The sequence below is a fragment of the Hydra viridissima genome, unplaced genomic scaffold (assembly GCF_058129835.1).
Source record: "Hydra viridissima isolate aposymbiotic clone 2 unplaced genomic scaffold, HvirCarnegie_v1 scaffold_10, whole genome shotgun sequence".
NCBI lineage: Eukaryota > Metazoa > Cnidaria > Hydrozoa > Anthoathecata > Hydridae > Hydra > Hydra viridissima.
This window is the reverse complement of record NW_028324309.1, coordinates 11,697,501-11,720,450: the sequence shown is the minus strand read 5'-3', so window position 1 is coordinate 11,720,450 and position 22,950 is coordinate 11,697,501. Positions and strand designations below refer to the sequence as shown.

The following is a 22,950-nucleotide window of genomic DNA, read 5'->3' as shown; positions in this document are numbered from 1 at the left end:
TTCGTGATAAATTCTTAATTTTTCTTTTTTCTTTAATTTTTGCCATTTTGAACGTAAAAATAGTGTTCATAGCAACTTGTTTTTTTTTTCTGAATTACTGTTTCAAATTAAGATTATTAGAGAGATGTATTTGAATCTTCTTTGCTGTTTAATATTCTATTCCTTATTATATCCAAAAATAGGCCATTTATATTGCTTTTAATATAATTTCTTTTCAAGTTATTAAAAGCTTATTAATTCAACAACTTATCTAAGAATACTATTTAATAATTTTATTTTTTATTTGGCATTTTCTTAAATTAAAAAGGTCTGAATAAGTCATTAACATGTCTACAGAATACACATAGTTTAGTAGGTAACCTTAAGATGGAATGGCTGATGGATTACACAGAAAGATTCAATGATTTGAAGCCTGAATCAAAATTCCTGTAAAGTTGTTTTTGTTAGCTAAGACCCCAGGTGATTAGACACCATATCATGGGTTGCGTTTTTATAAGCATCTTCGATCGGCTCAAATACTGTTCCGTAGCCAATTGCTGGTATGAGTTAATGATTCAACAATTTCAATTTGTTTTGTATGGCTATATCTACCAGTTCTACAAAATTGTGTGTCAGTCATCCAAAATTTATATTTGTGGACGTTGTGTTCCAATCTTTGAAATAAACGTACGTTCAAACCAGTTTTGTAATTCCTTCTTCAGCCCATCCAGATTCACTTGAAATCCATTTTATTCTTTCAGGGCTATCTACAGTATCGGACAAAACATGGTGGACAAACTCAAATTTAGAACAAAAGTTGATCAAAAACTAAAAAGAACTAGTAAAACAATTCAACATATTGTTTTTTATGTAGTTTATTATGTTCTTAACAAAATTTAAAACGTTTGAATCATACTAAGAATCACAAAAATAATTTATAACACATTTTTCTCAACAAACTACATTTTTCTAAATCGACTGTAAGCAAAACTGTCAAATCATTTGGATCTCGTGACTGCTATAAAACAAACCATCGGGGCGGACGTCCAAGAAAAACATCACAAAGATTAGATCGAATAATTGTTAAAGAGCTTAAAAAAGATCCATTTTTGTCATCCACAAAATAACCGAAAAACTTGAACTACATATTTCTAATCGCATTGTGCGACGAAGAGCTAACGAAGCAAAATTGTTTTCTCGAATGCCTGCCAAGAAACCACTAACTTCTTTTAAAAATAGAAAGCTAAGACTTGCGTTTGCCGAAGCACACAAAATTGGACTGTGGACCAGTGGAAAAACATACTTTTTAGTGATGAATCAAAATATAACCTTATTGGAAGCGACGGCAAGAAGCGAGTCTGGAGACCAAAGAACACCAGATTCAATACTAAATATACCAAGAAGAGTGTTAAGCATGGAACGTCTGCTATGGTTTGGGGATGTTTCTCAGCACTAGGAACTGGTCCTATTCACAAAATTAATGGAACTATGGACTGCTTTGTTTACAAAGATATAATGGATGATGTTATATTACCACATGCTGAATGGGAGATGCCCCTAAAATAGATTTTTCAACAGGACAATGATCCCAAACATAAGTCAAAAATTGTAAAACAATGGTTTAAGGACAAGAATATCACCATAATGGGGTGGCCTGCACAAAGCCTTAACTTGAATCCCATAGAAAATTTGTGGGAAATAATTGACAATAAGATTGAGCGTGCAAATGTGAAGACCAGTGAGGAATTAATTGAACAAATAGAGAAGGCCTGGCGAGAGATTGATATGAGAATTGTTGACTCATTAATTGAGTCTTTGCCTCGAAGAATGAATGCAGTAATTAAAAGTAAAGGAGGTCCTACCAAATATTAAGTTAATTTTTGAATTTTTTTGAATTTTCAGTCGATTTTTTGAATGTCCACCTTGTTTTGTCCGAAGAAAAATGTAGTCTGTTAGGGAAAATGTGTTTTAAAATTTTTTAGTGATTTTTAGTATGATTCAATAGTTTTAAGTTTTGTTAAGAACATAAGAAACTACATAAAAAATAAAATGTTCAATTGTTTTATTAGTTTTTTTTAGTTTTTGATCAGCTTTTGTTCTAAATTTGAGTTTGGTCACCATGTTTTGTCCGATACTGTAGAATCATTAAACTTTAAAGCGATTTTACTCTCTATCCTTTTGGGATCACATGAGATGGCAAGTATCTTTCCGCTGCATTCATACAAGCGATTATAGTGTTCATTTCCTGATTTCTGCTAGTTCTCATGTGCTAATGTCTTGTTTTTTTGGCGGCAGCATTTTTGTATGCCCTGAAGTTCAGTTGCTGCCTATATCTCGTCCACGTTCCATGTTCTTTCAGGCTGATTGTTTTTAATGACCTCCATAAGTACATTAAAACATATAGATAACTGTATTGAATTCATGAAACAGTGTTGAGTACTACTGTTTCTTGTGGTCGAAAAGTTACCTTTTTCTTATGCTAATTAAAGAGTAGTCGCCACCATTAAGATAGTTTGCCATTCCTGAAAGAATAACTACATTTGTTTACCAAGTAATTTTCTTTTCCATATCCAATGCTCATCCTGGTTCTGTAATCTACAAAATCTAGTAACTCTTCTCTCAGCTGAAGTGACATCAATTTTTTTCTTCTTGTAAGTCCAAAACTTTGTCTGCTAAGTCTGTTCTCTACAGGCAGAAATGATTCAGTAAGTATAGATATACTGTCGTAAAAAATCCATAGATAAGAAAAATCGTTAAAAGTCCTTCGACTTTTGATTCGTTTTATTGCTCGGTTTACCGCGGTTTTTTTGTTTTCGGTTAACCTCGCTTAGAAACCCTAGACGTTGCCTGTCGACAACCTGACTAATTTTAAGGAAGTTCGCAATTCTCATTTATGCATTAAAATATTTCTAAAGCTAATAGAATGGTCCTGAAGAACTATCTGCAGTTTGGATTTTTAATTAGAGAGCTTAATATTGTAAAAGAAAAGCTATTAGTGGATTAGCAGGAACTGTTCAAGTAAAACAGGTTTGAAGTTTCAAGAGGATTGACTAAAAAAAAAAAAAAAAAAAAATCAAAATTCAAATCGAATCCGAATAGAACTTCAAAGTCACAAGAAAAATCGAACTGAACGAAAATTAGAGGCCAGAAGGCATTAGATACACTAATTCAGAGTGGGTTAAGGCGAGAGAAATACAAATGTATTTTTTAAATTTATATTAATATTTTTTTATAAAAAACATACATCAAATGAAACCATTCCTTTACATAGATTATAACTACGAAGACGTAGTCGAGTTTACGAAATGATTGGCAAATCTCGGGAGGCTGATTTTAATCCTATGTTAATAAATTGTTAAAAAATATTAAACCTTTCTGTTAAAAAATCATTAAAATAAACAGTAAAATATGTAAATGGACTAAAGACTTACATTATGGAGCACAGAAGATTTTAAAGAAAATCTTTGTGTTAAAGAAATCTTTGAATGTGACAATTCATTCGATTGATTTGCTTGAACGACATATTCACTAAAATACATGAAATTAAAATCATATTTTTATTAAATCAGAAAATAAAACACCAACACGAAACCAATTTAAAATGCATACATTTAGAAATACTTTTAAAAGAAAAAATTACGCTAGTATTCACTTACTTAATATTGATATAGTTGAACAATTATCTATCCAGTATAATTCTGAAAAGATCTTGTTGGCTTAAGAACAGGCTCAGTCATACTTTTGATCATTCTTTCAAAAACTATGTTGCAAGGTTTTTTCCAATACCTAATACTTTCCTTATATTTCCAGTTATGATTGAAATAATTTGGACTTAAGCATGTTGGCACTAAACACTTTATTTCACAGAATGACTCCAATATTTATAAGATAATAAATTAAAAAATTATTAACGTTTTGCTTAATCAATATTGATCGTTAGCAATATCTTACAACTTATATCTATTGAAGTTCTCTTCCTAATTGTAACAGCTTTAACTTTCTGCTTGTTTTAAAATTTAAACAGCCTTTTAAATTATTCTGTATTCCAGGAGGAGTAACCCTATAACTGATAATTAAAAACTTTTGGATTGAATTAATTACAGACAACTCTTCTTATAACAGGATGACTATTTAAAAAAAGGCAAAACTTAAAATAGACAATACTTTATCCATAAAATGAGTATACACTTAAAGACAGTTTTATAATAGTTCTTTAGCAGCACGCTATTGCTTTGCTTAAGCGATGATACGATCTTCCTTAAGTTGGTCGAATAATCTTCCTACTTACAATGCCCCTATCCGCTAACTTCTATATTAACATCGATATGATTAATTCTTGCTTAAGGTCCTTAGTGACTTAACGAACTTAACCTATGATGAGAAAAATATAATTTAAATACTTCACTAAAATAAAAATTAAAATTTAGGTCCTTTATTGAAAATGGTGGTTACTTTTTGTGAAAATCCCCACTCTAAAACCATGAGAAGTATTTTCATTAAAAACCATTCAATTAGTAATAAATCTACAATAAAAATATTTAAAAGAATGCTCACTGATTAAAATCCCTATGTAAATTTATTTCTGTGTTAATTTTAAATTTAATTTTGCAAATTCTAATTTACACGAGGTAAACAGCAAAATATTCTTGCACAAGTTTTGATTGCCTTTAAGAGACTGAAATTGATGAAATTTTGTAGCTGAATCATAGAATACTCATATTACTCCTGAATTAGAGTTTTATAGGGAAAAAAATGTTTGAACAATTTGAGCTAATTTTAATTTTTACTTTGAAATCAATTTTGGTGTTTTCTATATTTGACCTCAATGAAGAACTTATTCTGCTAACGTATAATATAAATACTGAGGAAAAATTTTCATATCATTTTAGAAAAGTAAGATATTAGAGCACTGTTATAATTAGCATAATAGATTGTTAATACTATTATTAGCATTTAGATGATTTTATTATTGTATATCTTACACCAAATAATGATCTTGTTCAAAAACTTAAAAGGATGAATTGGAAAAAAAAAATTTTTTTAAATGTTTAAATCTATAGCTATCTATGACTCATCATATTACTTGTGCATATCAAACTAAAAACTAAAGGTCAATATCTACAAACTAACAATATTGCTCTTTTCATTTGATATCTACCCAGATATATTGAAAATACCATATTCCGTAGCTGTATATAATGACTACAAATGATGTATGTAATAAGTAGTTTTTATTATGAGCACTATAAACAAAGAAGTTGATGGATGATAAAGATTGTTGGAATTAGTACAAAAAAAAAAAAAAAAAAAAGAAGAAGAAGATAGATGAGATCTTCTCTCTTTTTCATTATCAATCATCTTGAAAAAGTTTCTTTTTTAATTGCTTGTAACAAAAACACTCATTGATATCTAAAATATTTGATACAAACACAGCAAATTTAACTTTTAAGTCAATCTAACTTTTATTGTAAACTTTTAATGGGACTCAAATTTACTTCAATGCATTCAAAATTCTTATCCTCCTATTTCCAACTTATTGACAAATTTAATTTTCTAATACAATTTTCTGATAAAATTCTGAACATTTAGTACATTACTAAATAATGTATTAAACATGAAGAATCTTGTCAAATAATTTTTAACATTTATACAAAATTAAACTATCCGTTAAAACTAAGTAATTAGACTCTAATTTGCATGTCTATAATAAAGCACTATATATTTATGTGATTTTTTAATTGTAAAATCAGTGTGCTTTTAACAATTTTTTTTTTTTAAAAACAAAACTAAAAAATGTACACATAATACTCCAATTTTAAGTTAATGTTGTACTACTAGCAGCCCTGGGTTTTAGATAGCTGTGTTGATATCTACCAGAAATTTAAAGAGGAGTTTCACATAAAATGACCACCGTGGTTAATTGTTGAACTAAGGCAGTTAATATTGTTTGGAATTATTTGAAAAGAATAAAAATTATATAATGACTACAAATGAAAGTATCATTAACAAATATGACTACACAATAGATAAATCCATAGAGGGATACAACAGCAAATACAATAAAAGGTACCTGGTTTTAAAATTGTAGATCATAACCTAGTATGGTTGATATCTTTGTTGACCTCCACCACGATTTGGATGTTGATAGCCTCCTTGTCCATATGATGGAGTTTGCTGATTGTATGCTGCTGGGGGTGGTCCATATCCAGCATTTTGCTGTCCATATCCTCCAGAAGATTGTGGATAGTTTTGCTGATAACTACCATATTGTGGAGGCTGTTGATAACTTTGTTGTTGATAGTTTTGCTGATAACTACCCTGATTTTGATTATAACTTGGGTAAGCAGTAGAATAGTTATCTTCTGAGCCATAATTATTACTTTGATAACCACTATTTTGGTTATATCCACCTCTGTTCCCTCCTCTTCCACCTCCTCTTCCTCCTCCACCACCACCTCCTCCTCCACCACCACCACCTCCTCTTCCACCACGTATTGGACCTCCACCTCCACTATTTTGATAACCACCACCACCACCTGCTACATGAGAAAAAATTTCTTACACTTAGTTCTAGACTACTCAGCCATTAGAAATTTACTTCAAACTAAGTTATAAAAATCCTAAAGAAGTTTACAAAACAATTCATGTGGATTTTGATATATATATATATATAGAAGTCCTCTAGAACCTAACTACATGGAGGTAGTTTCTGAGGAGGAATGTAGGAGCCAACCTCACATACAATTAATTTTTGGAAAGTAGTATTTTAAACATAGCATATCTCAAATAACTTCAATACTTATGTTTTATTTAAAACAACTATTTTCTGCCATTGAGATATTTAACAGGAAATAATGAATTTTATTTCTTTTTTTAAAGAGAGAGAAAAACAAAAAAACAAAACAAAAATAATAATACATGAAACTGAAAAAAAAAAAAAAAAAAAAAAAAAAAAAAAAAAAAACTAACATTTTAAGATCCAAATTGAATGTTTCAAATTAATATAGTTTTGCAAATCTAAACTTTCTTTTTTTTTCTTTTTCATTGCTTTCTTTCTTTTCTCTCTCTCTCTCTTTTTGTAATTCAATACATATTAACTGAGCGAGTAAACTGAATTTTAGAAAATAAAAACTTCAAGAATCTAAATCAGAGAAATTTTATGGAACTAAATTGAGTGTATGGAGACTGTTACAATACTCTTATACTGGTGTTGAATTAAAAAAAACCCAAAAAGACATTATTTAGGGACAGGGAATGGTCAGTACTGGTGGCATAAGTATTATGCTTAGGGTTATGAATTAGGTAAATATAAGATTGAAAAAAAAGGTTAATAAAAGAATCCTTATTTACAAAACCCTCATATAAAATAATCTTTTAGAGAACACAAACTTTTCAGAAGTTGTATTGAAGAGTTAAATGAATGTAACACTGGGTTTTACCTTAAAATAATTTAATTGGGAAAAAAAAAAAGTATATTTACTCACTATTTCCACCAGCATTATTTTGAGGCTCAGCCTTCTTAATTGAAAGAGTTCTTCCTTTAAGTTCAAATGACGTTTCTGAAATGCATAGCCGATCAGCAAAATCTGAGTCATTACACTCTATAAAACCGAATCCTTTCAGTTGACCTGTTTCTCTATCTTTCATTAAGTCAATTTTTTCTATTCGCCCAAACTTGGTATCATGACGCTTTTCTATGTAATCTTGGAGTTCTGAAGCCTCAAGATCAATGCCCCTAAAACCACTAACAAATAACTTAGTTGTTTTAATATGGGCTCCAGGAGTATTTATCTCCCTTGGCATTGCCCTTTTTACATCAACTGTCTTGCCATCAATAATATGTGGGCGGCTGGAAAAAACATTCTCTACTGACTCTGACTTTTCGAAAGTAACAAAACCAAAACCTCTTGATTGATGTGTATGAGGGTCAGTAATGATAACTTTATCTTCTGTTGTACCAAACTGACTAAAGTAATTGTAAAATGTTTCTTCTGTTGTCTCACGATTCAGACCACCAACAAACATTTTTCGCATGGCCTCAGATTCACGAGTATCTTCAGAATAATTTTGGTAATCATTCCCATTGTAGCTACTCTACAATACAAAAATGTTATGATTTACTAAAGTAATAGCAAAAACTACCTATTCTTAGAAAATCAAAAATATTTCTTGAATTAGCTAGGAATGAGAAAAAAAGGAAGAAAGAAGCAAGTCAAATAAATGGAAAAATTAATTTACCATGTTTTAATATGAAGTAGCTTTCGTTGTCTGGAATCTAATAAGTATGCATAAACTGTTAGTATAACAGCATTACAGAATTTAAAAACACACTATATTCTACCCTGGCTTTGCCACACTGGAAACTGTTAAAAAAACTAGTGATTGGGGTAGATCTATTTGAAGGTTTTTGTGTTATTGATATACTTTATTAACTTTTTTATGTTAAATTAAGTAGCAAGCATCTACAGTATTAGTAAAGTTTATACGAAAACACTGATGTATTTAATTATAAAATAAAAAATGTAAAAAGATTTAGAATAAATTGAATAGTGAATTAATTCAAAACTTCCACTAAATGTATTGAATTTTCAGGAAAAATCAAGTACCTTCCTCTGGACAACAAGGTAATCGCCAACGTGCTTCTTTGAAAAGAAAGACCGAATTTTTGCATAGTAGATCCAGTCTCTTTAACATCCAGTCTACACAGCCAAGCGTTCAACTTTATGGATTCGGTAAAAAATTGCTCTTAATTAGCCATTGAAAAATCAATTTTTTTATAGAGAAAGTTCCATTGTTTTGACAATATATCCTGTGAAATATTATCCTTATTTACAACCAAAGGTCTTACTTTTTAGAAAAGGTCTATGGTAAAGTCTTAGGTAAACAAGACCAATTTTTTTGTTCTTATGTATCCGGCTAAAATGAGAGACGTAAAAAAGATGAAAGTAGTGCAATGAGCTTTGAGTGCAGAGATGATTGCCTAAAATTGAGAAAGTTTGTACGAAGTATTTGGGTCTGAAGAGATAATCATGAGTTTAAACTTTCCTCAAAAGTTTTATATTCACCAAGCACTATGCCCCGTATCAGTGTCTAAATGTTAGGGTTTGGTGTGCGGTTTTTTCATGCTTGCACATTATCACGCCAAATATCAACCTTGAGTCGCAATTGGTTTTTGCTATTACTTTTTATTATAGTTTGCTACTTTTTATTATTGATGTCAGCACTTATTTTCCCAGCCTTCAGAGTCAAAAAGGTAGGCTATGTATGCGTTGGTGCACGCATTTCTTCTCTACCACGAGACACATTAGAGTCAAGCACCATCAAACTTTTCAATAGCATCCATCACAATTAATATTGCTACGTCAAATGTCCCATATTCAGGGGTAAGATTGACTGAGATCTGTAGTCAATTGCCAGAATTCAGTTGTTCCACCCCCCTACTGTGGATGTAGCTATCGGAAACATTTCTGTTGTCTATGGAAAGGTGGGTCCGCTACCAGCGTAGTACTGATTAGCACTTAAGATTAGAGATCAACCAACCTCAGTGAGTACATAATTTTTCTCAGCAGATACTTCTCTATTATTACCGGATAACACTCGGTATGCCTCCTCGAAGAAGTGTCTTGGCATACTCTAAATAAACTTTCCCAGGAACAACATATAAAGTAATATCAAACTTGGTTTGTGCCGAACAGTGTGGAGCCGGGATACATGATTATTGTTTTAACGATTGACACGAAATATTTACATCCAATTAGTCTAAGTCGCTTCTCGGCCTAATGGCTAAGATCATGTGTAGCTAGCCTAGGCTTGCGTGCTTGCATTAAACTGGGTCTTCCCTGGAGAGGAGTGGGCAGTCTGCAAGGCAGTTGCTGGAGGAAGTTAAACAAAAAATCTCTCTCTCTCCAATTAGTCTAAGTAGCATCACTGTTTATACGTCGGGAGCGGACTGTTCGTTTGAATGGCGAAGCGGAATTTCCAGAGGTTTCTAATCCTATGCGAGACGCAAGTTCGAAGAACACACAGTCTTAAACTGCAGAGTCACATTATTAAGCAAATAATTAGGTGCATTACTGGTTTCGGTGTTCGTGGTAAGCTGTAACGATCTGGAAAGTCAATCACATACTCAAGCAGGTAACAATACAAATTAGGATGGATGGTTTTCGGCTAGCTAAAAGCTCAAAATTGAGCGGTGTGCGGAATTCAATGGGTTCTTTCCTTAGGCGGTGGCGAGGGCAGCATTCGATCCAGTAGCAACCGTAACGTTTGAGCCGCTCTGGAGTAGAGTTAGATTTCCTGATTTAGTCTGGTCGTCACAAACCTGTTGGAGCCTAGAGATAGTAGTCCTTTGCACTTTTGTTAGGTACATTTCTTGAACTCCCCAATGTTCATTTGAAGATTTATGGCTCTAAATCATTCATTAAAGGAACTAAGACTCTAAATCTTCTGCCCCTTTTTTATGATCTAACGCTCAGCCTTGAAGCCATACTGAGTAACAACTGATCAAGATGGGTTTAATTAAGAGCCATATCTTGAAGATTTCATAAAGTCAAAACTTGCTCCGAAAGGTTGTAAAGTTCGAATATTAAAGAACCAACATTTTCCTCTAATACGTTTGATAACAAGAGTCTGAACTTCGAAGGGGAAGTTGTTTATGATTGTGATAATTTAATACCAGAAATCGGTGTAAAACAAGACAGTAATGAGTTTGTAGCTGACGTTTCTGAACTTCAAAAATATAAGATTTCACGTACTACGGACGAGAGGCTTATTGGCCTGAAAAAATGCGAGCTTAACTATACAATGCGCTCTAGTTTCTTTCTAAAAAATCTACGAATCCAATACCTCTTACAAATGACTCCCACCGAGTCGTTGATTTCCTGTTAGTACAATTAATGAGATTTCATGCAATACACTTTAGAACAGAGACACCGGAAGTAGTTTAATTAACAAAAAATAATGGTAGACTCCTTAGAGATATTTCGAGACTTAAAATTGGTGTTCTTAGGGATTTGGGAATTAAGGCTGATATATTACATAGCAATATTAAAGCTGGAGATTTAAAAAAAAAGCAAAAAATCAACGTTCAGCAATAGAAAAAGAAGTGAATGATATTATGAAAAAAAAAGTGTATTGATGAATAATAATAAGAGTGAAATTATCCCAAAATAGAGGACCTTTGACCAAATTATACCCTCAAGATCAATGATGTAAAACTAAATACAGAGACATCTCGGTATAGAAATTGTATGTCGCAATTTCCACTTAAAATCTCTTACGTAGAAGCGCCAACTTTTGTGGTCAATGCTGGATTTTCATTTCGAGTGCTTTATCCGAGCTTACTAATTTCATTTATTTTGGTCCTCAGAATGATACTGCTTGCACCGATGTAGTTTTATTTGCTGTAAATCTATCCAGGGGTTGAACGTTATATCGTTTTCAAGCTGATTGGCATGAACTCATAAACACAAAACGAAAAAAAAGAAAAAACAATCATATTCTTTTTATTCAAGAACGGCTGTGTATTCTGTATCTTCTGTTGTTCCAAAAAAAATAATGGCAATTTAAAAGGCCAGAAAAACAAGGAAGAATCTTAAATACTCAAATAACTTTTTCAATTTATTTCGTTCACAATCTTGTTTACAATTTTGTTTCTTATTTTTTTTTTTTTTTTTCATCTTAACATTTCTTTGTCAAAAAAACGTTAAAACTATGGTGTTGAGCCCCCCCCCCCCCTCTCCCAATAAAAATCGGCGCCGTGATCCGTGATAATATACGAAAAGAAAAACAAAATGAATGAAACTCTTATTTTCAAAACCAATTGAAAATCTCCCATTCAAACAAAAAATGCTATATAAAAAATGTTTTGTTACAAAGCTTTTACAAAATCTTACCAAAAAAATTTCCAACAAGTTTTAAAAAGATTTCCTGACAAAAAAATTGCCAGACTTCGACAGAAGTTTTTTAATTCACCTACTTTAATATGTTTTCCTTAACTTTTCTAAGTCTCATTCATTTTCCAATTTTTTTTCTAGATTCTAAACGAACCTTGGATACGCAAGAATATTTCTCAGCAATAGAACCTTGTTCTCACAATTTAATGCACCTGCAACACCGCATTTCTTTGGTCTTATTCTTCTTCCACCAATACCTTCGACCACCAATAACTGACTTGTAAGAGTGTTCCACATTAAACATCGGCGCGTTAATAAGTATCAATATACATGTAGATACTGTACAAAAACAGGAAGCAGCAAAAGTTTTACAGAATAAAGAAAATAAAGAAAACAGAGCATGAAAAATCAAGAAAATATTTTTAGATAAGAATGTAGAGTCATCCATACTTTCTGAAAGTGCAGCATTGTTAAATTCTTGTGTAAGAAACTCTTTTGCGATCCAAATGACATGATTTTAATTAAGAATACCGCCAACGTACCATAGGGGATTTTTTGTGATGTTACATGTATGATAATCAATGTGGCCGAATGTATAAAAACAAAACAGACTTGTTGATTTTTTTTTTTTTTTTTTAAAATCTTTTTTCCTAATTTGTCTTTTTCTCGTTGAAATTAAAACTGATGGAGAAACGAAAACTTATGATGAAGAAGCGAAAACTCATGCTGGAGAAACCAAAATAATTATTTGGAGGAATCCAAAAACTCTATCCACTTTTTAAACTTGAAAAAGATCTACTTTTTTATTTGCTGAAAAAACCAAGTTGAAAAATGAGATTTCAAATATTGTAGAAACTTGTGTTAAGTTTTCTAATGGTAAGTCACTTTCAGTCAGGCATACTACTCGAACCATTATAGCAGATGAGAAAAAGATACAGAAACACTTCTAGCCATTTACTACGATCTCTTCAACAACTTTTTTCGTCTTTTCATTTGAGTCTGGAACATTTTTAACGTGCAATTATTATGAATTTGTTGCATACTTTTAGAAAGCCAGAATCACTGTTGATTCCTGATTGATCTTAAGTACAAGTTCATTAGACTCCTAAGTTGAAGGTCTACGATAAAGTTACACTACTTCTTAGCATTTTTTTTTTAAAGGCTAAAAAACAAAACAAAAATTCAAAAAAACAAATAGGATTACAATAAAACTCTAAAAAAATACTGCATATATTTATAGACTCAAACGCATTTGGCATCAATTTGTTTAATTTCATATAGAGTTCTTTTAGAATTTGGGACCAAACTCTCTCCAACTCTTGTTTAATATGCTCAATGGATGTTATCTTGACTAGTAATATTTTCTGATCCATTTTTAGCAAAATGTTCTCGATCAGGTTCAGATCCGGAGACCTAACGCATTATAGCAAGATTTCAATTTGCTACTTTTTGAGCTAGTCTAGGACTGACAACGCCGTATGAGCTGTAACTCCGTCCTGCTGGAATCTCATGCTTGGCTTTCCTCATAAAAAAATTTAGCAGATAGTAAAAGCTTATTTTCAGGGTGTCTTTGCAAGTAAATTGGTTAATTCGTCCCGCATAGTTTCGCCTCCAATCTCGTATATCTGAAGAACCGGATAATTTTTGTCACCAAATGTCCCTCATAAACTCATTCGATAATCACGGCTCTTCAGTTATACTCCGCACTTGGTTTCAACATTGCGACTATTTTATGGTTATCGCTGTTTAATACATGCGTAGAATACACACAGTCGTGTAATATCCCAGCAATGAATTTGTCAGGTAACACAGATAATCTAAAGTTGGTATTGCTTTTGTAAAGACAATAAAACATTGGATTGGCAATAACGACAGTTGGAAAAAAGTCGAGTGTGGTTTGAAAAGACGTAAAACATCAGTCAAATGAGCAATCAATGTGTTTTATATGAAAGAAATATATACACAAATAAGCATAGTGCAGCCGTGGATGGAAACTGCGTTGTTAGGAAGCCCGTATATCTTCCAACAGGACGGTGCGCCCGCCCACATGAGTCATTTGATGCTAAATTGGGAGATATGTAAGTAGCTATACATCTTGTGCAGAATACATTTAGTGTTTTTGGAACACCGTACACAATGAAATCTCATCTAGAGTAAAACCACCAATTCCTGGCAAATTAATTTTAAAACATGTATTGTCATAAATGACTTAAATTCACGAAAAACTGAATTACAATACATGATCAGTTTAGTGTATTTTGTTAAACTCCTTAGGAAGCTGCAAGTCGTAAAAAAATACCAAACTATGACCAGGGATACAATTTAATCCCAGCCGTAAAACATCCATGGCCACACCAAACTTAAAAATGGCAAGGATCTTTTACGGTTGGGATTAAAAAGTTCTGGGTGCGTATTCACCATGGACCTATAAGAGATGGACCACTGATCTCTATAATAACTGGATAGCGCATCTCTAATATTAAAATTGACGCCAAAATCGCCATATTGGAAAGCCCCAGAACAATGAAATCTGATATGTGCGATAAAGCGATAAAGCGATAAGCCGAAAAACAGAACTTAAAGCTTACGGGATTAAAATTTTTGGGGCTTTCCAATATGGCGATTTTGGCGTCAAAAAATAAGAAGTTTTGCTCGGAGTTGCGCTATCCAGCTATTATAGAGATCAGTGAGATGGACATGCAACCTATTGCTTTTTTTCCGAACCATGCTCGTTGCGCATAGTTACAAATCTTCTGTTTTAAACAATAGAAATTAAATTAAATTCAAGTCTGTTGGATTCGCCGAAAAGTCTTGGTCTCGTCTAACCAGTCACATCAACATCCTTTTAGTTATTCAAGATAACAGCAATAGAATCAGGTTTTAAGCTTAATTTAATATAGCTAGATATTCTTAATATTTTAAGAAATAACGCTGATGATAATATAGAAATTGAGATCATTTACTTAACCAATTTAGTACATATATAGCTAGAGATATAACAAATAATACAAAATATCAACTAGTTCTAGCTACCTAGAGCATATTGGTTTCATGTCCAGGGAACTACTCCATGTACTATATTGCTGTAGACTTCTAGCTTATGAATATTATAGAATTTTCTATTTTTATATTTAACAACAGAAATATAAACAGTTAAGGATAAATAACTTATACATAAAATGAATGTAAATACAATAAAGAAAAAAATAATTTGTCACAGTTTTAAAGAATTTAGCAAAGTCAATTTATGGCAAACCGCAAGAATAACTAAGTATTTAATATTAACATAAAATGATTTACCAGCTATATATAAACTAATTTTTATTTGACAAAAACAAATGGGTTATTATGAGCTTATTATGACAATTGAAATAATATATGAAATATGAAAAGCGAAAACATGAAATATCTGACCGCATTTTGCAAGATAATTATAAATTTGAATAACTTTTTAAAAGGTTATGCTTTATCAAATGAATTATAAAAAGTCTATAAGAAAATACACCTACTAAAAAAATAATGCATTAAGGAATATAAATTATGGAGCTTATAAAGTAGCCGAGGCAAAAAATGGCGACATGTCGGAAAAAATACTAAAAAAATACACAAAATTAAGGCTGGTGAATGAAGGACCAAGGAGTTGAATGAAACCAGATCTTAATAACAAATTTAATTTAAGCTTTTTTATACTTCGCTATACTTTTTTTAGTCATTTTTAAGAACTACATTTTTAAGAACTACTCCATCTACTATATTGCTGTAGACTTCTAGTTTATGAATATTATAGAATTTTCTATTTTTATATTTAACAACAGAAATATAAACAATTAAGGATAAATAACTTATACATAAAATGAATGTAAATACAATAAAGTAAAAAATAATTTGTCATAGTTTTAAAGAATTTAGCAAAGCCAATTTATGGCTAACCACAAGAATAACTAAGTATTTAATATTAACGTTGCATGATTTACCAGCTATATATAAGCTAATTTTTATTTAACAAAAACAAATGGGTTATTATGTGCTTTTTATGACAAAGGAAATAATATGTGATATATGAAAAAAGAAAACATGAAATATCTGGCCGCATTTTGCAAGATTATAAAGTTATAAATTTGAATAAATTTTTAAAAGGTTTTGCATTATCAAATAAATTAAATAAAAGTCCATTAGAAAATATACCTACTAAAAATAATGCATAGTGGAATATATATAATATATTCCACTATGCATTATTTTGTTTAGTAATTTGTCAACGCGTGAAGTAGTTACTTTATCCTGAACAGTCTTATTAAGCAAATGCTATAGTTTGTTATTTAATTTTGAAAATTAATCACTACGCATGCTCACGTAATTAACTTTTCCATCCCTTTCCCTTTCCCGTAGCAAAAACGGATGAGTGAAAACTCACCATAAATGTTTAAACTAATACCACGTGATTAGAGTTTCTGTTTTAAAACTGTGGGCAGCCATTTTAATAGATTTTTTTGTTACCGGGTGAAAATTTAGAGTTTGTCGGAAACTCGCATGGCTCGCTGATTTCTGCGTCCTCTTTGATGTAAAACAGTAGGTTGCACGTCCATCTCTTATAGGTCCATGGTATTCACCAAACTTTCGTAACTCTTGCGCAGCTCAACTAAGACTCCGGAAACCGTACATTCATGTAACTATTTTGTATTCACAAATATTTCGCACCAAGTTTTTGTAATTAAAACAAAAAAAAAAAACACATCGATATGAACGATGGTCGTAATACTTACCTTTTTACAAAAAAGTTGTGAAGAAGAACATATATTTAATCATGATAAAATTATATCTTTATAAGAAGTTATATCATTATGATGCTGTTATTTCTTATCAATATCTATGATTATTGTTAACTCTTTTTATAATATATATCCCAGCAAGCACAATGACGTCGGTACAACGTCGTTTTGACGTCGCGAGGTTGGTCGTTTTGACGTCGCTGTAAAGTCGTAAAGTGTAACAATTTTACGACGTCGTATCCAGGGTGAAAAATAGACGTCGATGCGACGTCGCAAAAAGGATCTACAGGATATCGGTTATTGGTCGGAAAACCGACTAAATATGCCTCTTGTTTTTACATACAATTTTTTTTTATTTTCTATTAAAAAATCTATTATTTATTTAAACAACTTCTTTAAAGAATTGAACATATATTGTAACATGTGTAACATGTTCAAAAACTGAACTATTTTAAAGCGCCAAAATATTACCAATTACAGTTTCTTTTACCAATTACACTTTTATTTACATAAAAGAATAGCCACGATAAAGTCTCAAATAAAAATATAATGCAGCTGCTTGGATTTCTTTTTCAAAATTCAAATTTATACATCTTTTTTTTTTTCTGGAGCGTATTTTAACACGTTTTTCACTGAATCCAAAACTTCGATTTCAGTTGTCGCGTGATTTGACAACACACTCGCTAAACAAAATGAAATATGTTAAAACACTTTAAAGTTATTTTTACTCATTTTATAGAATACCAATCTTAAATATAAATATATCAATATAAACTCACCGACAACCACACTACATATCTTTGTCTCTTTAAATGATAACTTTTTTTGCTCGTGTCTATTTGTTCCAAGCATATTAAAACATGACATTACAGAGTAGGACATTAACCTAAATTAAAAGAAATTATCAGAACTGTTAATAAAAAACTCGCATAAAATAAGAAACTTAAATAAAATAATTATTTTTGCGTAATTGAGTAAATTGTTACTTAATTTGTTGAAATCTTAAAAAAAATCATTTAAAACAGGTTTAACAAACAATTAATTTTTAACTTTTTAAGGCCTTGAATTCAACCTGCTAAATTCCAATTTTTATAGGCAACTTTTTGAATTCAAGTTTGAACTTTAGGCTATCAAGTTCGAATTTTTATAGTCAACCTTGCAACCTGTTCAAATGTAATTTGAAAAACATTTAATTTGATTTTTAATCCATATTATTGTCTATCAGTTAGTTAATCCATTAATATAGAATACGACGCCATATAGGCCTGGAAAACATATCAATGTATATTGTTGTGTACCTTTTCATGACATTTCTCACATTTTCCCGTACTGTCTTGCCACCGACCATTTTTAACTGACCAACCTAAAATATATATATTTGCTTATACATATTTGAATAACATTTAAACATAAACTAACATTAATAACTTCAAAGCTAGAGGAGTTCTAATTGTTAACTTTATACATAATTTAATATCAAACGGACATGTTGGTAGCACTTTTTACAAAGACTACATTAAAGATTTCACACAAAAAAAATTTTATTGTAGTAAATAGGGTATTTATGAAAAAGAATTCTCAAAAACAATTCACCATAAATGAAAAAAAGTCTTTTTTTGATAAAGACTCCTCTAGTTCTTTGAATTTATCCATGTTATCAATTTTTTCCACATCTTTTGTACAATCATTATTTATTTGGTGAACTTGATTCTCCAATAGGTCAACGATACAAGTTAAAAGAGATATTGTCTTTTTTTGAAATCCTAAAATTACATATATTAAAAAATCCAAATATTAAATTTTGTTTCACTTATTAACAGTATATAAATTACATAATATTTACATTTAAGAAAATGTCAGTTTAAAACCAAAAGTAATAGTATAGAGCAAAAGTTTATTTTCAAAATTGAATCTATGAGACAATTTTCGTCATAAAAAAATTGTGTATTCCTTCATATACCATTTTTTTAAATTAAGTAAACTTAATAAAAGTACTTAGGTAATTATATTGGCAAAACTGACATTAAACAGTTAACCAAATCTCTCTGTGTTTTCTAGATGAATTCGATAGATAATTTTAATCAATAAAACTTGAAAAAAACTTTTTTAACTTACGTGCTTCATCCATTGGGAAATTACTATTCATACATCGAACCAGTTTCTTTGCTTTAGATTTTGACTTTGAAAACACTGATTGGGAATGATTATTCTGTGATTTTGAGTATGATCTAGAACTATGCACAGGTGAAGGGGAGCGAGATTTTGATCTTGGCTTGCGAATAGGCGAAAGTGAACATGAACTTGATCCAGACATTAGGACTGGTGAAAGTGAGAGCGAACATGGCCTGCTTTTGGAGACAGGTGATCGAGAATATAATCTTAACTTATGGCTAGGTGATAGTGACGCAGAACTTATTGGTGATAAATAATCAGAAGAACTACTTTTACAAGATGCTGATTGTGAATACAATTCTTGTTTTAAAATAGATTTACTTGACAAAGAAATTATCGCTGACATAATATTTTCAGTAGGTTTTTTAGGCAATTCCACTTCTATAATAATATCAATAAATTTGTTAACAAAGAAAAAACAATATTTTTAATACTGCAATTAACATTAGGTTGCAAAAAACATTTAAATTAAAATCCAAAATCCTAAATCAAAATGTTTGTCTTACTGTTAAAATCAATATCCCTTTTTTCATTCACTGCACTCTCTCTTTCACTTGATGAGGACATAAAATTGTTTCCAGACACATATTCACACAAATCTTTTTCACCTAAAAGTTTTAAATAAGTAGAAGAAAAATTATTAATAAAAGAGTTAGAACAAATCCGGAAAAACAAAATGATTACCTCGTAATTTTATTTTTAAAATTTCAAATTTCTTCCAAAGAACCTCATTGGGAATTGCCTTTGTATGTTTTTCATCTTTTCGAGAAGGAGGCCAATACAACCATTTCTCATCTGAGGAAATCCAATGAAATGGAACAACTGTTTCTGTCTCCCTAGTTTTTCCAATTTTGTCTTTGCTTGAAGTTACAACTAATGCCCATAAATCTTTCATTGACATCTTTGAATTTTTTATACTTATTTATAATAATATTATAATATTATATTATAATAGTTTTTGTTTAAAAAACTGTTTAAACGATTAATTATTAAAAATATATATTAATTTCTTCTAATAACAATTAATTGTTTTTAGAAAAATTTTGGCTATAGAACAATTTTAGCTATAGAACATGTTAACAGTAACATATTTTACTATAAATAATTTAACAAATAATAATTTTTATTAACATACTTTATTATGAATATTTAAATAAATGAAACAATTTTTTTTGTTTATATTTATAAATATTTAAATAACAATATTAAAATCTTACAACAATACAGACAATTACCAAATAGGTAAACTTTAAAAAATTCAATTTTTTTGATGTTTAACATTGTAAAATATATATTAAGTATATTGTTATTTGATCTAATACTTCACAAAGGTACAAAAAACTTTTCAACAATTATTATTTAGTTAAAGAGTGGGTTGTAAACAAATTTTATATGTCATGACACAAACATGATAAGACAAACCCTTCTTTATAAGCTAGACATACTGCTTTTCTTTGAAAATGTTTTTTACTTAGACAAACATGTTTCAAGTGAGTTTTTATATCTCTAACAAAAACAATGTTAAAGATTTTAGAGTCACATGGATCTGTAAATACGCTTTTGTAAACACAATTTTTTAAAACAACACAGTTAAATTGATTGTTGTCTAATTTTCCAATAATCTGGGCAAATTCGCCTGTGTATAGGAGAAACCAAGAGTCTTTAAATTTTGGAGAAAAAATAACTCTATGTGATTTAGCATACTGATTACAACTTATTTCAAGATTTTCAAGCTCTGAAAATCTTTTTAAAACTTGAGATAATGGACTTTGAGGTTTGCGAATGAACTTTTTAATTACTTGCAAATAGTTTTCAAATTGGAAAGAAGAGATTTCATCTAAGGAACAGTTAAAAAAGCTAACATCTTCATGTAAATGAGTTAAGCTGTGTACATTATACACAGAAAAAGTAGGACCATAAAATTCTTCTGATTTAACTACAAAGTAATTCAATAAATCTTTTGCATATTGAAGATGATTATTTCAGACAATCGCATTAGAATCTAGAAAAATTCTCATTGCTAGAGTTAAAGAAAGAAAATGCTGATAACGTTCAGGAGTAAAAGCATCTTTTAAAACTAAAAAGCCAGTATATAACAAAAATTGCCTAAACTCAGTGGCTTTCCACCTCTTTGCTTCATGTAAACTTCTTGATTGACGAGCAAACTCAGATGGAAATTTACCACTAAACTTTAACAAGTTTTCTGAAATATTCAACAATTGAGCAGAACCCAATCTATATGGGAAAGGTCCTTTGGTTAGAAAAATAAGAATTCGCTTAACAACACCAAGACATACTAAATGCATATAATCCAAGACAAAACCATCAACACAATTAACATTAAAATCTATTAATATGCTACGGCTTATTTGATGTGTATTGGCATAGAAATACTGTTTGAATAACTTGTTAGTACGAGGCACACAATTTGTAGTATTTAAAATCATTCTAAACGACTTGTACTTACCTTTAATTTCACATCTTTCACAACTAAAATAACCTGTATGACCTTTAACACATTTTAGATATTGCCTAGCAGGAGCATCATAAATAAATGCACGGATTTCAACCAACAAATTAACTCCATCTTTATTATAACCACATGCTTTTAAATTCGCAAACTCAATTAAAAAATCATATAATGGTTGGTTTTTGGCTACCATAGAAAATTCGCAAACTCAATTAAAAAATCATTTAAATTGGTTGGTTTTTGGCTACCATAGAAAATTGCAACAATAAATGGTGTAAACTTACTAAACTGGCAAAGTATAGGCCAAAATTGAGAGTTTGAAGATTTATGCAATGGCACACCATCAATGTTTACAAGTAAAGATATGATGTTGTTCTCAACTGGTAATAAAGGATTCTCTCTGAAAGTTTGACTAATACCATTACTTAACCCTAAATAGATATACTCCCCACCACATTTTTTTTCTGTCAAAACACAGCGTTGAGTCTTTAACAAAGTACAAGAAGATTTAGGCAAAGCTGCATGTCCATTGCATCTTAAAAGAGAAAGCAGCTCAGTACTTGCTGTGTGAGTAATTCTATTTTTAATCAACCATTTTTTTAAATTTAAAATAAAATATGTTTCATTAGGGTCAACCGCACTATTTCTCTCATCTATTTTTATTTCATTTTCGTCGCTTCTTGAAGAAGAACAAAATTCACTGAAAGAATCGATCTGACTAGAAGAATCAAGTTCGCTAGAAGAGTCGTATTGATTGGAAGAATCAAGTCGGCCGGAAGAATCAAGTTCATTGTATAAATCAAAACGAACAGAAGAATCAAGCTGGCTCAAAGACTCTAGTTGATTTAAATGATTACTGCAATTCAAAGAACCAAGCTGAGTGAATGAATCTTCTGTGTGGCATGGTTTTTGTTTGCTCGTATCATTTTTTTCCACTTCAAACGTTTTTTCAAAAAAATCTTCATCTTTGTCACTCTCGTATAGAAATTGTCTTAACAAATTATCCTTTCTTCTCCATTTTTTCATATACTCTTTTGTTGTTTTCTCGCAGCGAACACAACGTTTCAGTTCTACATTTTCTCTTCTCCTTAAATCATCTCCTTTACAAAAAGTTTTCCTTCAATTTATACTATACAAAGAACCTCAAATATGCTCATAAAATAAACCGCTTAAACTATATTTACAACATATCAAATAAACTACGTCAATCAAATCCGCCGTAAATAGTTTCTTCACGCAATTCAATTACATCTTTTCTACTCATTTTCTTAATTTCTTTTTAAAATTAGCTTCTATTAAAGTTTCGGACCTGACGCAACAGTTAAACAAAAAAAAAAAAAATCTAATAATTTTTTTTTTTTTATTAGACGACGTTAAACTGACGTCGCTACGACGTCTGAATAAGATTCTTTAAAAGACGTCGTGGATACGACGTCCTAGCGACGTCCTTACAAGGTCGTCCGACGTTATAACTTGAAAATAACCTATTTACAACGTCGTTGCGACGTCGTGTGTTTGCTGGGATAATTCACATATGTTAAGATCCTTAGTAATATATCAATTTGATAATAGAACTACATGTGTATCATAATAATACAACGCCATTCTTATTATTTAGATAGTTTTGGGGTGAACTTACGCCAAAACTTATGAAAAGTTCTTTGAA

The 22,950-nt window shown here is 30.5% G+C and overlaps 2 protein-coding genes across 8 annotated transcripts; both read right to left on the bottom strand.

Annotated features, from left to right (window-relative positions):
* Positions 1-1,964: 1,964 nt before the first annotated feature.
* LOC145180949 (heterogeneous nuclear ribonucleoprotein A1-like) lies at positions 1,965-8,688 on the bottom strand. Of its 5 annotated transcripts, none has more exons than XR_016456454.1 (6): positions 8,586-8,688; positions 8,218-8,254; positions 7,464-8,073; positions 3,411-3,507; positions 3,224-3,318; positions 1,965-3,029 (listed from the first exon to the last, which is right to left on the bottom strand). XR_016456454.1 is itself a non-coding variant. In XM_090100675.1 (5 exons), exons 2-4 carry the CDS (start codon positions 8,218-8,220, stop codon positions 6,076-6,078), a joined length of 1,056 nt encoding a protein of 351 aa, XP_089956801.1. In that variant the 5' UTR covers positions 8,221-8,254; positions 8,586-8,688; the 3' UTR covers positions 4,128-4,350; positions 6,050-6,075. The 5 variants fall into 5 exon arrangements, 3 of the variants coding, with proteins under 3 accessions (XP_089956801.1, XP_089956802.1, XP_089956803.1); XR_016456453.1 differs by lacking the exon at positions 1,965-3,029 and adding an exon at positions 6,050-6,518 and having other exon boundaries at positions 3,229-3,318; XM_090100675.1 differs by lacking the exons at positions 1,965-3,029; positions 3,224-3,318; positions 3,411-3,507 and adding exons at positions 4,128-4,350; positions 6,050-6,518.
* Positions 8,689-17,189: 8,501 nt separating this feature from the next.
* LOC145182952 (uncharacterized) lies at positions 17,190-19,839 on the bottom strand. 3 transcript variants are annotated; one of them, XM_090099728.1, is made up of 7 exons: positions 19,499-19,834; positions 19,321-19,422; positions 18,758-19,195; positions 18,236-18,405; positions 17,941-17,996; positions 17,422-17,528; positions 17,190-17,325 (listed from the first exon to the last, which is right to left on the bottom strand). In XM_090099728.1, exons 1-7 carry the CDS (start codon positions 19,713-19,715, stop codon positions 17,228-17,230), a joined length of 1,188 nt encoding a protein of 395 aa, XP_089955854.1. In that variant the 5' UTR covers positions 19,716-19,834; the 3' UTR covers positions 17,190-17,227. The 3 variants fall into 3 exon arrangements, 2 of the variants coding, with proteins under 2 accessions (XP_089955854.1, XP_089955853.1); XM_090099727.1 differs by having other exon boundaries at positions 17,941-18,005; positions 19,499-19,828; XR_016456205.1 differs by lacking the exon at positions 18,236-18,405 and having other exon boundaries at positions 17,941-18,005; positions 19,499-19,839.
* Between the last annotated feature and the right edge of the window lie 3,111 nt (positions 19,840-22,950).